General features: G+C 34.3%; 1 protein-coding gene and 1 pseudogene across 1 annotated transcript in view; one reads left to right on the top strand and one right to left on the bottom strand.

Moving 5' to 3' along the window:
• Positions 1–16,768, bottom strand: part of LOC141836710 (putative cadmium/zinc-transporting ATPase HMA1, chloroplastic) — a gene marked incomplete in the record, with an annotated part of 58,264 nt that overhangs the window by 7,221 nt on the left and 34,275 nt on the right. Inside the window, 2 exon segments of the mRNA XM_074724225.1 lie at positions 5,739–5,900; positions 15,127–15,232. Of these exon segments, the coding sequence (XP_074580326.1) occupies positions 5,739–5,900; positions 15,127–15,232 (268 nt within the window).
• On the top strand, positions 13,445–14,125 carry LOC141835994 (uncharacterized; annotated as a pseudogene).

Below are 16,768 nucleotides of genomic sequence, written 5' to 3'. Positions count from 1 at the left end.
GCTTTTTTACTTTTCCATGAAATTAAATTTCCTCTAACAAAAATACAATAACTTGAAGTTGAACTTCTATCCATTTTAGAACCTGCCCAATTTGCATCTGAAAAGCCTTCAATATGAGTGTGCCCATGATTTTTATATACGATACCCTGTCTGAGTGCTCCCTTCAAATAACACAAAATTTGCTCTAACGCTACCCAATGATTAACTGTTGGAGATGCCATAAACTGACTAACAACACTAACCAAATATGCAATATCTGGATGAGTCACAATAAGATAATTCAGCTTCCCAACCAACCTTCGATATCTCTCAGGATATTCAAATAGTTCTTCATCTTCTGTGAGGTGCATATTTTGAGTTATTGGAGTACTATAAGGCTTTGCCCCTAATTTGCCATCTCATTTAATAAGTCGAGAACATATTTTCTCTAAGATAAAATATACCTTTTTTGCTTCTTATAACTTCATCGCCTAAGAAATATTTTAGCACCCCTAAGTCTTTTGTATGAAACTGAGTATGAAGGAAAGATTTAAGAGATGAAATTTCCGTAGTATCACTTCCAGTGATAACAATATCATCCGCATACACAACCAACAGAATGACACCAACTTCTGACCATATGTAGAATACAGAATGATCATATGTGCTTTTTACCATACCAAATTTTTCAACAACTTGACTAAACTTTCCAAACCTAGCACGAGGGCTCTGTTTCAAACCATACAAAGATTTTCTAAGACGACACACTCGCCCTATCTCCCCCTGAGCAACAAAACCAAGAGGTTGCTCCATGTACATCTCCTGAAGATCACCATGAAGAAAAATATTCTTGATATCAAGTTAATGTAAAGGCCAATGATGAGTAGCAGCCAGTGAAATAAATAATCGCAACGGGAAGAAATTGATGATGCTCTTGGTGAAACAATTTCTGCAGCAGTGCATTTTCACTCTTTTCACATTATTAGTTTTGTTACTTCATTCACTTTTTAGCTTAAACTTGCTAATGCTGACATCTTATATGTACTTGTTTACGGAAAGAATTTGTTGACTTGGCTTTGGATAAGAAAGATGAAGTGTGTTCTCGGATGTAGATACAACTTAAGCATCTTTATGTCCTTTTGGATCCTGACTTTTGGAGATGGCTTCCTATCTGAATTTTTGGATGTGCATGCAACAGTATGTTTTTCTGTTGTTCAATTACTAATGTGCTCGCTCATATATTTATATTGATTTTTTGTAAAGGATTTGGATCATCACAAGAAGAAACTGAAAGGTAAATTTAGTGCATAGCGTATTTCTCTTAGTATTTTATGATAGAAGTAGCTTGACAGTTGTAAATCTTGCAGCATGATGGACAGGATGAGTTAGAAAAATAGCCCAATGCCAATGGTAAAGGAATAGAAATGGAAGGAGATTTCGATGGTGAAACATTCAGTGTTAGTGAGGATTCAGAAGATGATGACCTTGAGGATGACGAGGACCTGAACTTGGATTCTCAGATGGGACAGACAGCAGAGGGTGACCAGATAGTTGATGAGAAACTTTGGGATGGGGATCAAGATGATAATACTGAAAATCTTTACTGTCAGAGTGATCGTAAAGAAAAGGACTTTGATATAAGAAATCTTAACAATTATCTTACTACGTCTAATATTACTAAACTTAAATCTATTATATTCTATCTTTACTACGTCGAAAACTTTTTCCTGCCAAGCTTCAAGTTTAACATTTACTCCTTCACGTGTCTCATGAACTAAAACAATATTATCTACAAACAACATGCATAATAGTACATGCCTTAGATGCGTTCAATGAGTTCAATCATGACTACTATAAAAGGTATGGACTTAGAGCTGATATAACTCTATCTTTATAGGAAATATTTTAGTTAATCCGTCTAGAGTCTTCATTCTTGTCATCATATATATCCTTAATTGTTTAAATATACGTTACACTAACACCTATATTTTTTAGAATTTGCCACATAATTTCCCTCGGAACTCAATCAGTTGTCTAAGAAGATGTATAACTTCTATCGTTGACCTTTCAAGCATGAATTCAAATTAATTTTCGATCCCCTTAGTCTCTTTATTTTTTTCTATCACTCTTTTCTAAAGTTCTATGGTAAGACTCATTAGCTTACTACCCCTATAATTCGCACAATTTTTTACATCTCTTTTGTTTTTATAAAAGGGACTAAGTAGTTACTCTCCACAGATTAGATATTTTTTTTTTCATTTTCAATATCAAGTTGAATAATTTTGTAAGTCATTTAAAGCTTTGCTTCCCTAGGCACTTTTATATTTCTATTGGAATATCATAAAGTCCAACCGCTTCCCCATTTTGCATCCCATTTAACATCTGTTCTACTTTTGAAGTCTCTGATAAATTTTTTATACTCCTTTGACTTACTTAAGTTTCATAAGCTAAATTGATCACCTAAACCTTTATTAAAAAGTTGATAAAAATAATTCTTCTATTGCCCTTTTATTTCCTCATCCTTTACTAGTATCATGTTGATTCATCTTTAATGCATCTTATTTGAGTAAGATGTCTTATTTTCCTCTCTCTTGCTTTACTTATTCTATAGATATTACTTTCCCCTTCTTTTGTATCAAGCTATCGGTACAAGCGATCGAAAGCTTCATTCATGACTTCACTCACTATTTTCTTGACTCCTGCATACTTTTTAAAATTTTCTTCATTCTTATAAGTGTACAGTAACTTTAGATTGTTCGTTTTTCCACCACTTTGTCTAGTATTTATTCATTCCATTACCAAGATTTTTTATTTGGTGTTGTCCATCCTCTTGACTCACCGAGTATGCTCTTAGCCACTATTTTCAAATTTGATGTCATCTTATTCCATATCGTATTCGAATCGTCATATATTTCTCCTAATACTTGTGCTCCTATCCTCTTCTTCAAGATACTTTACTTCCATCCTTTAACTTCCACCATTTGATCGTAGAAGTCATGCATGTTTTCCTTCTATTAATATTATGCTTGAGGTGTGTATCTAATATCATTAACCTATGTTGGATGGTTAAGTTTTCTTAAGCGACGACCTTGCAATCTTTAAAAAAAAGTATATCCCTCTTAGAAAGTCAATTTGCAATTTATTTTCCCCACTTTTGAATGTAACCAGGTGCTCTTCTCTTTTCTTGATAAAGATATTAGCTATTATAAACTCATGCTATCACAAAATTCAATATAATTTTTCCTTCTTTATTTCTTAGTCCAAAACTACGATCCCCATTCACCCTATCATATTCTTCATTTCTTACTCCTACACACCCATTTTTTCATGAAATTTTTTACACTACCTCATCTAGGTTTTTCCAAATCCTATGTTGGATGTTTTCATCTAATTCTACTTGAGGTCCATATATCCTAATTACATTAATAGTTTCTTTTTCTACCAGTACCTTGAGAGCAATAATCCTATCTCCCTTCCTAATTATTTTTACTACTTCATCCCTTAACGAACTATCGACAACAATTTCTACTTCATTTCTCGTTTTACTCTTTCCTATGCACCAACTTAAAACTTGAATTTTCTATTATCATTTCCTTCTCCCTTACCCATTTTGTCTTTTATAAACACAAGACATTAATTCTTCTTTTAATCATTACATCTACTACCTCCATTGCTTTGTCGATGAGCATTCCTATATTCCATGTTCTAAATCTAAAACAATTAGTATTCCTATAATGTTTGTTCTTATCTAACCTAGAGTGTGACAACTCTTGCATATTTAAGACTACATCCAAATTCTCATCAAGAAAATTCTCATTGACATGTAACGGTCCTTATTGAGACGTGCAGTCGGACCCTGCAACCCGTTGCTTCCTATGAATAACCTAGTATTAACATTATAATTTGATAGATCCATACATAACATTAGCCTTTATTTGACGTTGGCTAACAACCTAATGCAATTTTTCTCCTTTAACCAATTATGGTTGAGTTTATTTGCCATGGGCGGGGTTGTTACAGTACATAGTGCCAACATATATTTATTCTGTTATGTTGACCAGACACATCAAAAGACGGATCAAAAAGGTTTTCTCAATGACATGCATAAAGTATAATAAATAAAGGTAAGTTAGTGAGAAAAACTTTAGGCACAAATAAAAAACTAATATACTTGTGAGATTAGTATCCTGTTATTCAGTTCTCTATAAACAAGTTTGAACCTTTGGAACGAGTTTTATTAGAATGGAATGAAGTTAACTTTGTTGAAACTGTACCATGGTGACTTAGGAAGAATTAATGAAGGCGTTTAGACTCTACATGTGGAAAGACTTGCTTATTCAATTAATTAATCTACAAGGGTTGATCAATATTATATAGTCATGTAATGGCAATGTAAGGAAATAAATACATAAGGAAATTATTAAAAAAGGAATATAGATGGAGGGAAATCAAAGAGATTCAAGGTACACAAAACAACCTACTATCAGTAAAGAGATCCCAAATAATAGTCAAGCAGATGTGCCGTATGGTAGATATTCAAGATGCTTCCAACACTCACCATCAGGTTGGTGAATAAATGAGTCACTCCCAGGTTGCTGGTCAAGTCTACAAACTTAATTGTAGATAGACCGTTTGTCAGTACATATGCTAGTTGATCACCTACTGAAATAGTTGATCACCTCATGAAATATATGGTGTGGTAATTAAACGAATCTATTCTTCTTTAATTAAATCATGATGTTTTTTTATCATAATACGATTTCACAGTGCTTCTCCTGCTTATTCTAAGATTACCCACAGTTAGTTGGATGCTCCAAATTCCATCGCTCTGAATTCTAGTTCTTCACTAGAACCACATCTTGCATTTTACTTCTCTATGTCACAAATTACCATCCAGAAAGGGTCAAATGGTCTACACTGAGCAGAGGTATTTGTGGTACACAAAATTCTGCTGCTTCTTTACGTATAAAAGTGGCCCATTCAATAGGACGATCCCATTATTTTGCTCCATTTGTGGAATTAGCAGACTAAGTTATCTAGGAATTAGGGATATTTTCTTATACAAATATAAGGTGGGCATGCTCACCGGTTTATCTGCTTTTCAGAAGAAAGAAAAAGAAAATCTAGGAACAAGGTCTAATTAGCTTGAATGAAATATTATTAAGAAAAATTATGTTGGTCCTTGGCAAAACTGTAGGATGAGTAGCTATTTATTAAAAACAAGTAATAGTTAATGTAGTCAACTAGTTGTTGAGTTTCTTGTTAACTTTAACCAATGGGACTTGTTATCGTAATTCAGAAAGCAATGATTTGGAAATGAAAATATCAAAATAATCAAAATATCTCCAACATTCTCCTCTCAACATCTCTATTATTTTCTGATCTTTCTCAACTCTAATCTCCCCTTTTACTGTCCTCTTGTCATCCTACATCAAAGTAGATTTCCTTGATATTGATTATTATCATTACCAGTAATGAGGTCACTGAGGCTCAGCCCCCCAAAAAAGATGAATTCAACAGAGACAAATAAATAGTAAGCATAAGTTGATTGTATCAGAAGCAAGTTCTATCTGAAAATATATATATAATTTAAAAGATAAACATATGTAATTAGCTTTTGAAGTTTGTAAATTGAAGCACTGGAACAGATTATGTTAATTTGCAGGCATGGGGAAACCATAGAAGAAAAAACTACCTATAGTTCCTTAGTTTCATAACCTGAGTTTTGAAGTGACCACAGAATTGCATGGTTTAATTACCTTCTCATTAACAGAAAGGGCAGCTTGGACGAAATCATTTCCATAAGAAGATCCTTCTACAGCTTCTTTTATCTTTCTAGATCTATCTGTGGACTTGTATAGAGAGGAAATGTATTCAATAGAGCCAAGTGATGCTTTTGAAAGATCTCGCCGAGTTCCTGACTACAATCAAAAGCAAGAATAGCGAAGATCAGATGTTAGATCTAATATGATGTATAAAATGGATCATTTTGTCAAAACTCTACCACGATGTATCATATTATTCGAAAAAACATGTCATTGTTTGAGGATTGCAACAATGATTAACATATAAATGAGTAATTAATGAATATATCAAAGGGCATTGTATAAAAATTGGTCTACTTGTCAATAACAACAGCAAAGAGTCTTCAACTATTTTTATTCCATCAGAGTGTTTTCCACACAAGGAAAGAGAGAGGGGAAAATTTTAAAATTTTATTTGGCAAAAGATTAAAAAAACTATAAACATAAAAAAAATATTTGAAAAGATTTTTTTTTAAGTCAGATTTGAACTCCATTTCAGTGAAAGTTAGTTTTCTATCCAAATTTTACTTCCAAAAGGCAACAGAGGGAACGTGCAACTGAAAAAAGTCTTTTTGTCACTTTATTTCCTACATGTTTTCCTTCCTCATAGGAAACACAATAAGATTTTATTTACTTAAAGTGATGAGAAAATGAAAAGATGAATTAGCATGAGCGGATGGGTAAGTAGGGGATGGATATTGCTTAATTTCTCCTCCCACTTGTTCATGCCAATGAATGAAAAATAATGGGATGAGAAAATAACTGACTGACTTGTATGCACAACCTTTGCAATCCTTCCAACATGTTCATCCAGCTTTCCCCACCCATTGAACCCAACTTGCTCATCTGAGCATTTGGCCTAAGTAGCCCGTTCAGACCATCTAGCTTGAACTACTTATTGGGACTACCTCACATGACCAACTCTTCCAGACTGTTAGACTCGTCTAACCCAATTAACCTATCCTCACCGCAACTTGATTAGCCTAATCAACCCTTCTAGACCATTTTACTCATCTAGTCCATCAAGAATGAGCAGATTGCTCAACCCACTACTGCCCAACTTGACCACGGACTCATCTTGATCGTTAGGCCAACCCAGCTTGTTTGACAACCAAGGCTAGTTCAGCTTGATCGGCCCATTCAACATCACTTGTCAAACTAGCCAATTGACCAGTGAATTAAACCCACCCAGCCTAATCAGACCACTCAGTCGAATTAGCCTACCATCTTGACAGATCCTGACTTGATTGGTGTGTCTGACCAGATCTACATGCCTGGCATGTTCAGCTTGCATACTTATCTAGCTTGTTTGCTTTTCCTACTTGATCAACCAACATAGCTTGTCGGGCCTTCTCGCTTACTTGGCTTATCCATCTCTGCAAACTAGACATCCCACCCTGCCTGACTAGGATGACTGACTTGTATGGCCTGTTCAGCTCGACCGACTCTTCCAACTCGACCAGGTTGTCATCTGCCCATCCGACTTTACTGATCCATCCAGTCTCATTAGAGTTGATGTAACAATTGTGTTTTCTGCTCTCATGAAACACTCAATTGGAGGCTATGTGCATGGCACATTACTTGTCACAAAATAGATTCATTGCCTAACTTGGTCATTCGTTATTTAACCTAGATAAGCTCAGAATATAGCTAGGGCCATATATTTATACTTTGCCTTTGCACTCAAGCTAACTACAACAATATACTAGTTCATCCATGGATATTTAGTCTTAGAGAAAACTTGCCCAATTGACGTTCAAGCAACACACAATTTTAAGGTGACCTCAATCCTAATACAAGGTTGCGACTGACATACTATATGTGCCAGACAAAATAAGCTTGTGTTGGTTGCCGTCAAACTAGGTGGGAAATGAAAGAAGGTAAGCTAAAAAATATATTAAGGGGAAGAAAATGCAAAGAAAGGTATAGAGCAAGAAGGGCAAGAAGCGAATAAGAGGAAGGAGACTTAAATAATGTTCTTATAGCAATTGGTAGAAACCCAAGGTTTTAGTGTTCCCTTGATTTGCCTTCTTGCTAAATTCAAAGCTTCAATGATGATAAGCTATAGTCATGTTGTTTAAAAGCCATTTTAATATAGGTCATCTATACATGGCTGTACAATTGAGGTTCATATTCCAAATCAGCTTGGTGAGTTTTTGAATCCTGAATCATGTGAATTGTAAAGTTAATGTTAAAAGTTCATTAGCCTCATCTATAAAACGCAGAGGGCTACTTGTAATATTTTATAGTTCTTAACAATATTTATCTATAGGTTGAAGGGGTTAACTAGGGTAATAAGTTAAGAATAATTCCCCCCATAACATGGTACTAAAGTCACAAATTCCTTCTTAATCGAAACTGGTGTCCTTCACATTTCAGCGTTGAAGCCCATTGTGAAACTGTCTTTCTATGGTTGTCACTGTAGTTATTTTTCCTAATCCAAGCCATGGAGAACCTCACTTTTATTTGTTCACTAGAGCATGACATCGTTCATCAAACAGGCAATTGTCTTCTCTTCTTGACAGCAAATTTCATTGTAGAATCACCATTGTTGATTGTGGTAGTGGACATGAGGACATTGCTGGACATAGGAGGGTCAAGCCAGGGAGACTCACAAAGGAATTTACAAACAAAGCCAAGGTCATGATTTCTAGTAAGGCCCCTATCTTTGCCGATCTCATCCTTCCAAATTTACTGTCAAATCTTAATTTTCAATTTCACATTGGCCTCCCCCTTCTTTGGTCAGTGACAACTACTGCACCAGCCTCTACCAAAGGTCTTCTACTGAAGGCCCAGATCCAGTCCACCTCTACCAAAGGTTTATTCAGATGACTTCTCTGTCATAAACCTAACCTAAGGTCCACTTCAAGTTTGGCCCACCCCCAGCTGCAATTTTGATCCTCATTTCACAAATAACAATGTTCTCAGCCCATTCTGAACGCTCAATCTCAATCTTTATTGGGAACAAATTGCATTTTGGCCTGTGATAGTAGTAACTCATTTTTCTAATCAATTTACATTCTTTGAGATGTCAGATTCTCGACAACACTAACAAGGTCGAGGGAGTCACTCAAGTAGATAAGAAAAAGAGCTGTCGAGGAGGTTGAGGGAATTCTAGAGGGCACATAAATAATCTTTATGTAGATTAATTATGCATGTTAAGGACACATGCTGCTCTCTTTATAGCTTCCCTAGCCATCCACCTCCCACTATGTATGTAGCTTAGTATAGTTTCACCTTTGTTAGTAGAGTATTGGTGCAATAATGTCCCAAGTAGTCAATTTTGACTAAGTTATTTTGATGTGGTTGACAAAGGATTTAAATTAGGTCCATCTTGTATTTTTGATGTGTCAAGATATGCATGTTGCATAGCTTGAAAGGAAGTCCAAGAGGTTAAGGTTGATGATCGAGAGGTTAAGATTGACCAAGAGCTAGGCAAAGTGATTGGAAGTCTAAGAGGTGAACATTGACTAGGAATGACAGGTTGCTTGTGGAGCAGTACTCACGTGATTGTGTAGCTAGTTCAATGACTTGAAGGTCTACAGATGGACTCAAAGGAAACAAACAGCAGCAATATAAAAAATTTGAAAGATGTATAAGTTGTGAGAGATTACGAAGGAATATAATCTTGGGTTGTTTTGATGGGTAGAGCCTACCTAGTGGTTTACTTGACCAAGGAGTAGATTTTCTGGGTCGTAGTTGATGTTTTAACTTGATCTCGAGTTTAATTCAAATTCAGTCAACTAGAGACATTCTAAGTAGATTGAAGTGTTGAATCCACTACAAGTGCCCTGGTCACAAATAAGAAAAATCAACTTGAAAGGTTTTTAGTTGATTGACAACTAGTCGTTGCCAATAAGATTTCCTTGTTTTAGTTATAGTCGATTAAAGATCATTTTGGTGGACTAAAATCAAACAAAAGTTAGTCGTTTGAGCTACTTATCCACTATTTTAAGTTTGGTTTACGTGTACAAAAAGGGTGCAAATAAATAAAAGAATAACAAATTCAAATTAGAAAGCTTGTAAAATTAAAACAAAAATCATAGCATTTATTTCTATAATTATAGATTATTATAACTTATTAAATGTTAATTAATAACTAATAATAATTAATAATTATCAATTAACTTTTATAAAAGCGTTAAAGTTGATCTCAAATATAGGTGAAAAGGATGAGGGTTGTGTTAGGTTGTCAGCCAACATCAAACACAAGCGAATGTTCAATGAATGGATCCATCAAATTATTGTGCTAATATTAGGTTGTTTATAGGAAGAAATGTGTTGCAAGGTCTAACTGCAATGTCTCGATAAAGACTGCTACATCTCCACGATAACTTGAGTGTAGTGTTAAATAAGGTTCAAAATCTTGAGCCGTGCTGAAGTTTTGATCTTTGACTAGAACTATACAGTTTCAATATTGTGCCAAAGTTTCGATGCATGATATCAGATTGGAATAAAAGAAGGAAGAAGATGGAAGTATAAGAAGGAGACATTGTCTGTGCTGACATAATTTTAAATTTGTACCATGCGGGCAAAATGGTCAAAATATATTATTCCGATAAATTACCGAAACTCGATACCACTTAGCACATACAATGTTTTCTTCCTTTGGTCCACCTTTCTCTTTCAACCTCTAATCTATCAGTAGCACTATGCATCGGAGCGTCGGCAAGATCCTGGAACAATATCTTTCTGGTTAAAGCTCGAAACTACAACATGACTCTAGATTTTAAACCTTAGTACTGAATGGTATTGAGTTTCAATAATTCACTGAAATGATATATTTCAACCGTTTCGCCAGGCACAATATGAGATTTCAAACCATGGTGTTAAATATTCAAGAGTTCTCACATCATATATTGAATAAGAACAGACATTATAGGAATACTGATTGTCTTAAATTTGGAACACAGAATATAAAAATGCTTACCAGTAAAGCAATTGAGATGGTAGATACGATAATGAAGAGAAAATTTAATATTTTATATTTATAAGAGATAAAATTGAAAAAAGAGAAACAAAGATGATAGAGAACTCAGATTTTAAGTTATAATACACAGGAAGGAGTAAAATAAGAAATGGAATAGGTATTATTGTAGATAGTTTGTTAAAGGATACAATAATAGTAGTTGGGAAGGAAGATAAAATTAAAACTCTCAAGATAATTGTGGTAAAAGAAACTATTAATGTAATTATTTGTACCACAAGTAGGATTATATGAAAACATCAAATATAAATTTTGGGAAGATGTAGATAAGCTAGTATAAAAAATTCCGCTAAACAAGATGATTTTAATCGATATTTAAAATTTCAAGTTGTGTCGAAGTTTCGATTTATTATCGGAATGATATGATTGTTATACCATATCGTGCTGTGCCGATATGGTTTTGATGCTTTCTTAAATACAAAATATATTAATTAAAAATATTTTTATTAATATTTGATAATTATAGATGCTTATTATTGAGTTATATTTGAAATGTAATGTTGAATTTAAGTTTTGATAAATGTTTAATGTTTATTAAGTAAAAGTCAATTTAGGTTAAATTAAATCAAATTTATATATAGAATAATTTAGTTTATTATTAATAGTATATTTTAGAAAATTAGATATTATATTATATATATATATATATATATATATATATCTTTAAAGAGATAAGCAAAGAAAAACAATTAACCATCCTTAACAGGTTTTTTATCTTTATTTTTGTTTTTGTACATAAGGAAAAAAAATAGACGAAAGAGTAAAAGACTTAATAAGGAAGAATAAGGAAGAAAAATAGTTAATGAATAAAAGAAAGAAAAAAAAATAAGAAATAGGAAAAATTAATAAGGGAGAGGAATTAGTCATTAAAAAACTAAAATTTTTAACTTAAATATTAAAAAAATTAAAATTATAAAATTATTTTTTTTTTAAAAAAAAAAGCCATGGGATTGCGGCAACCTTTGAGACCCCGTGAAGGTTGTCGTAACCCTGCGGTGGCTCGCAGTGCCAGTGCTAATATCGGTGCTGCGCAGTGTACGGAACAATAAATTTTGCTCGTGCCATCTGACACAATATGAAATTTCATTCCATGATTTTAACAAGACGAGATCTAAATGAGTATGTAGAAGTACGAAATGATGAATATGATAAGGTGCATGAGGGTTATTATAAACATTATCCTCACCTAACCCACACCTACCTCCCCTTCCCCACCCCTGCTTAAATCCATCATGTCCACAACAAGCATCACATTGTCACACTCTTGTCCTCTTGTTAGAATCTAGCTGCTTCTCAATCCTCTCTATTCATAGACTTGAATTTATCTCCAAAATCCCTCAGGTGCCTTCTCCCCTTAACCTTCTCTCAGATTTATAACAATTTCTTCTTCTCACCTATGTATTTGTTTTGTGGCTCATAATGTACAAGAGCAGGGCATATCTCATCCTGTATAACCGATAATATATCAGCATGCACGACATTTTTGTAGAGTACCCATGCAAGCACAATACCAATTTTGGTCTTCCCATGAAACAATATGTTATACAATTTTAATACTTCATCAAGATATGTACTTATACCGATGAAAACATAGAGAAGTATTAAACGAATATCATGTTTGTTGACTATAGAATTATGGCCCATAAAATCTATCACATGATGTGGATACATATATATTTTGAACGAGTTTGGAATCGGAATATTGATCCCATGGTCATCTATATTAATAATCAAGCTAATTTCTAAATTGCTATTGATACACAGTCTTACAGGAATCATCAGCAAAGAGAGAGTATTGAAGATGATTGTAACATGATAGATGTAAAGATTAAAGAGATCTTTGCTCTTTTTACCAGCTTTTGTAATTGCTATTTTTTTTTATCAAATCACTAATACCCTTTTCTAGTATGAGTTTTGAACATACCTAATATTTATGCTGTAGCTTAGAAGAGTAATTGAATAAAACAATAAGAAAGTAATAATTGTCTCGTACATGATATTTTATTATTTTTTATTTATTTACGGATTACTAGACTATATAAAACGGGCATTGACATCTCTTAAGATTAAATAATATTACCTCTCTCCTATCCTCAACATCAATGAAAGAAATAAAACACGAAAAGAAATCCACATTTATGCAGAGTCCTAGTGACCCCTCAGCAGAAAAACTAATCTCTTTGGTTAGTAACTCGTTAATAAAAAAGGTGTCTTTATATAAATTACCTTTAGGGTGCATTTGGTTGGGGGTAATTTGTGATTACCATAGTTATCCATCTAAAGTTATCAACAAAAACTTTGTTTGGTTTAGGTAATCAATGATTCCCAGGTAATGTTTTATGCCTGACACGTCAGCATACGTCAGCAAAAAGGGTATCCAATCCGGAATCAGAAAACCAAGAAAAACTTAGGTAATCACATATTCCGAGGTTAAGTAAATTTTCTTTACCTTATTACCCCGCGAGACGTAAGCGTAACCCTCTCATCCCTGCGCGAGCGAAACTTAGCGAGCGACTCCTCTCCCTGCGCGAGCGAACGACTCCTCTCCCTGCGCGAGCGAAACCTAGCGGTGGCGGCGGCGATTCCCTGAGCGAGCGAAACCTAGCGGCGGCGGCGGATTTCTTAAATTACTCGATCGCTTGCTTCGATTTCGATTTTTCTAGGGTTCGATTGCTCCTTGTGTTTGGGGGATTCGGATTTAGGGTTTCTAGATTGAATCGATGAACGACCCCTCGCAGATGATGGTGAACCGTGGCTTTGGGATCTGGCCTCCTCCGGCGCCGGAGGATCCGATGGGGTTCACCAGTTCCTGCCGGCTACCTCCGCCCTTCGCTGCCCCTGGCGGAGCCATGCCCGGTCACGTGATGAACTGGAAGGCTGAGAAGTTAGTGAGCCACCGCAAGGAGGCGGCGGCGGCTACCGGAGGTGTGCCTCTTGGTGGCGGTGGCATCGCCGGTGGATACAATCAGCCGACATTTCAAGAGTTCCAGTACGAGAATCGCATAAAGGCGCGCCGGTTCTACTCGAAGAAGAAGTTCGTTCGCTCCGCCCCTTTCGCCCCCCAGAATATGACTTCATTCCTCATCCGCGCGAAGAAATCCGGCGGGATCGCCCCGCTGGTCTCGCCATGCCCCGTCACGCCGGCGGTCCTCCCGAGCTCTCCCCGATGCGGGAGGGCCTCACCGACTTGGTCAAGGAGGAGTGGGGCGTCGACGATTACGGTTCGATGAAGGGCCTGATCCATCTCCGGTCTCCGAGCGGCCACGATACACGGTCGGGCGAGGAGGATGGCAATGAGGCTGAGATGTCGAGCGAAAGCGACGTGGAAGAGCACTTGGAGGTTGAGCATAATTAATTAAATTATCTAATAATTAATAAATAAAAATTATACAGTTATTGAAAATATAATTTTAATAGTTAAAATTAACGAAGACAATCCTAATTATTTTTTACTAAAAATTACCTTTAGTCTATAACACTTCTAATAACAATTAACAAAATATAAATATTTAAATATGTTTATTAAGGTTGATTCGGTTTTGCTCAAATACTTACCCCTATTTGTTAGAGCCTCTCTTAAGATAATTTAAAATTTTAAAATTTATAATATATTATATTATTAATATTATAATTAATAATTTCAATTTAAAAATAATTAAATATCAAATTAATTTAGTTGTAAAAATGATTATAATTGAACTAGGGGTCATATAGTAAATGTTAAAGTAAGTAATGTATCAAAACCTTCAAACAAACAAGGTTTTATCTCATTACCTAAGATTAAACTAAACAACATTGGTTATGTTTTATTCCCTATAACCTTGGTTATGTGATTACTTGGTAGGTTTCACTTGTTTGTTTGATACAAAATTGAAATAATAAGATGAATAAGAGAAAGAAGGATTAGTTTCCTCATAGGAAAGTATATATAAATAAACAGTGATAGGTAGGTAGATGGACCAATACCATATGAAGCGATTATTAGACTTGGCATACATAGCCAACTAGTCTAACAAACATAATCACCATTCACCATAGCTTCCACATAACAAGCATCTAAACCTAATGTTGAATCCATGCATTTTACAGTTATTGTTGATACACACTATTATTCAAAGCATCTTTAGATGATTAGACATTGTTGTGTTTCAGGATCAATCATGCTTGAGGTTGTGGACGCCACAATAATATCAAAAATGTTTCTTGACGATAGATGTTAGTTGGCAAAATATTATATTCCAAAGTACATGCTGAAGTAGATCACAAGTTATAAATAAACTTCACAGTCCAACTATTTCAATGAAGATCCAAAAATATGTAAAAAAAAATAATCCAAAAATGGCATAGATTGCACACCTTGATCCCAGTTAGTGTTGCATAAAGACCCCTACCAGGTAGACACTCAAAGCTATGTATATAAATGTCAGGAAGGTTCTTCCCAAGACTATGATCAACAAGTGCTCTGCAAATCAACAAGGCAACATTGGCAGATGTCCTTCCCATGGTTGCAATATCAATACATCAAGTTCAACGTATACAAATTATAAATTCTAGTATTGAAGAACTATTTTGTTTCCACAAAAAAATGCAATTATTTAAAGAAAAAACTTGAAGTAACTTTCTTCTAAATATTGGAGACTAGTTGTGCAAATGACTCATTTATTAAGAGAAACCTAAATTTACTCCTTGAAGCATGATTTAAAACCTCATACCATGCCAAGCGGCACAACTGAAACATATCATTCTAATAAATTACCGAAACTCAATTCTACTAGGCACATCCTATGTGTGTCAATCATGTTGATGAGTTTTGTATCATGCCAACGTTCAACACCCCTTGGCATGCTAGAACACATGTTATCAAGATGAATTGAACATGTTTACTAATTTTTTGTATCTTATGTTTGTACAACACAATGTAAAAATGTATCATTCTACATGGGGCACAGATGTTAAATTTAAGTATATAGTTGTGTTCTTTTCTTTTTTATCTTCTTTCTTCTTTCCTCTCTAATTCACTATGAAAACTATACGTCGAAATAGACATCTAGTTCATATCCAAATCTAATCCTAATAAATTCCAATCACCCTAAACAAACTGTTTATCTAAAAAATTAAATTTCTAGAGTATAACATTGCTTATCTTATAATTGTCGCTAAAAATGAATTATTAACCCTATTAAATACCAATCACCTTAAATAAACTATGTTTATCTAAATAATTAAATTTGTAGAATATAACATTACTTGACTTATAAATGTGGCCAAAATAAACTAGTTTTTACATGTACAAAAGCAATCCTAACTCTCCAAACATGCTTTGCTCTTCTCTACATTGCTTGTCAATTAGCTTAATTACCACACTAAATGTCATTCCAAGCAAAAAATAGTTGTTCTATTGCACATTTAACTAAAATCTTTTTGTGCCACTTGAGAAGAGTATCTCTTTGGATATTATACTAATGCTGCATTTCCAATCATGTGACCACCTGCCATTTACTACAATACATAATTAATTACAATAAAATAAATAATTAAAAGTTACAATTTATGGTAAGTAAAATTATTCATATTATCATGAATAATTAAATTAAATTATTAAAATTATACCAACATAGTATGATATGATTGAAGTTGTACCTTTTCAGTCAGAGACTAAAAGTCTGATACAAAATAAAATTTTAAACCTTCATCAGGAGTGCCTTCCCTCCTTGGTTACTCTTGGTTACAAAAGGGATAGCAATGCATATTTGTCCTCATTTTAGACTCATCATCTGCTTCAAAGTCAGTGACTAAGGTGTTTCCATTTCCTACATTGTTCATTTCATTAGTCCTCTAATACTTCCCAGCATGACTACTAGTAAGCTTCACCATACTACAACAATCAAGCCTTATCCCACAAGATACGGTCGGTTATATGGATTTTTCTACATCATTGGACTCTATCCCCTACTATATCATCATTTATATTTAAATAAATTTTATCTTATTTTATTAT

The sequence above is a fragment of the Curcuma longa genome, chromosome 10 (assembly GCF_044706935.1).
Source record: "Curcuma longa cultivar G26 ecotype Majalengka, Jawa Barat chromosome 10, ITB_CL_G26_1.1, whole genome shotgun sequence".
Classification (NCBI taxonomy): Eukaryota; Viridiplantae; Streptophyta; class Magnoliopsida; order Zingiberales; family Zingiberaceae; genus Curcuma; species Curcuma longa.
This window is presented reverse-complemented; position numbering and strand designations above follow the sequence as displayed.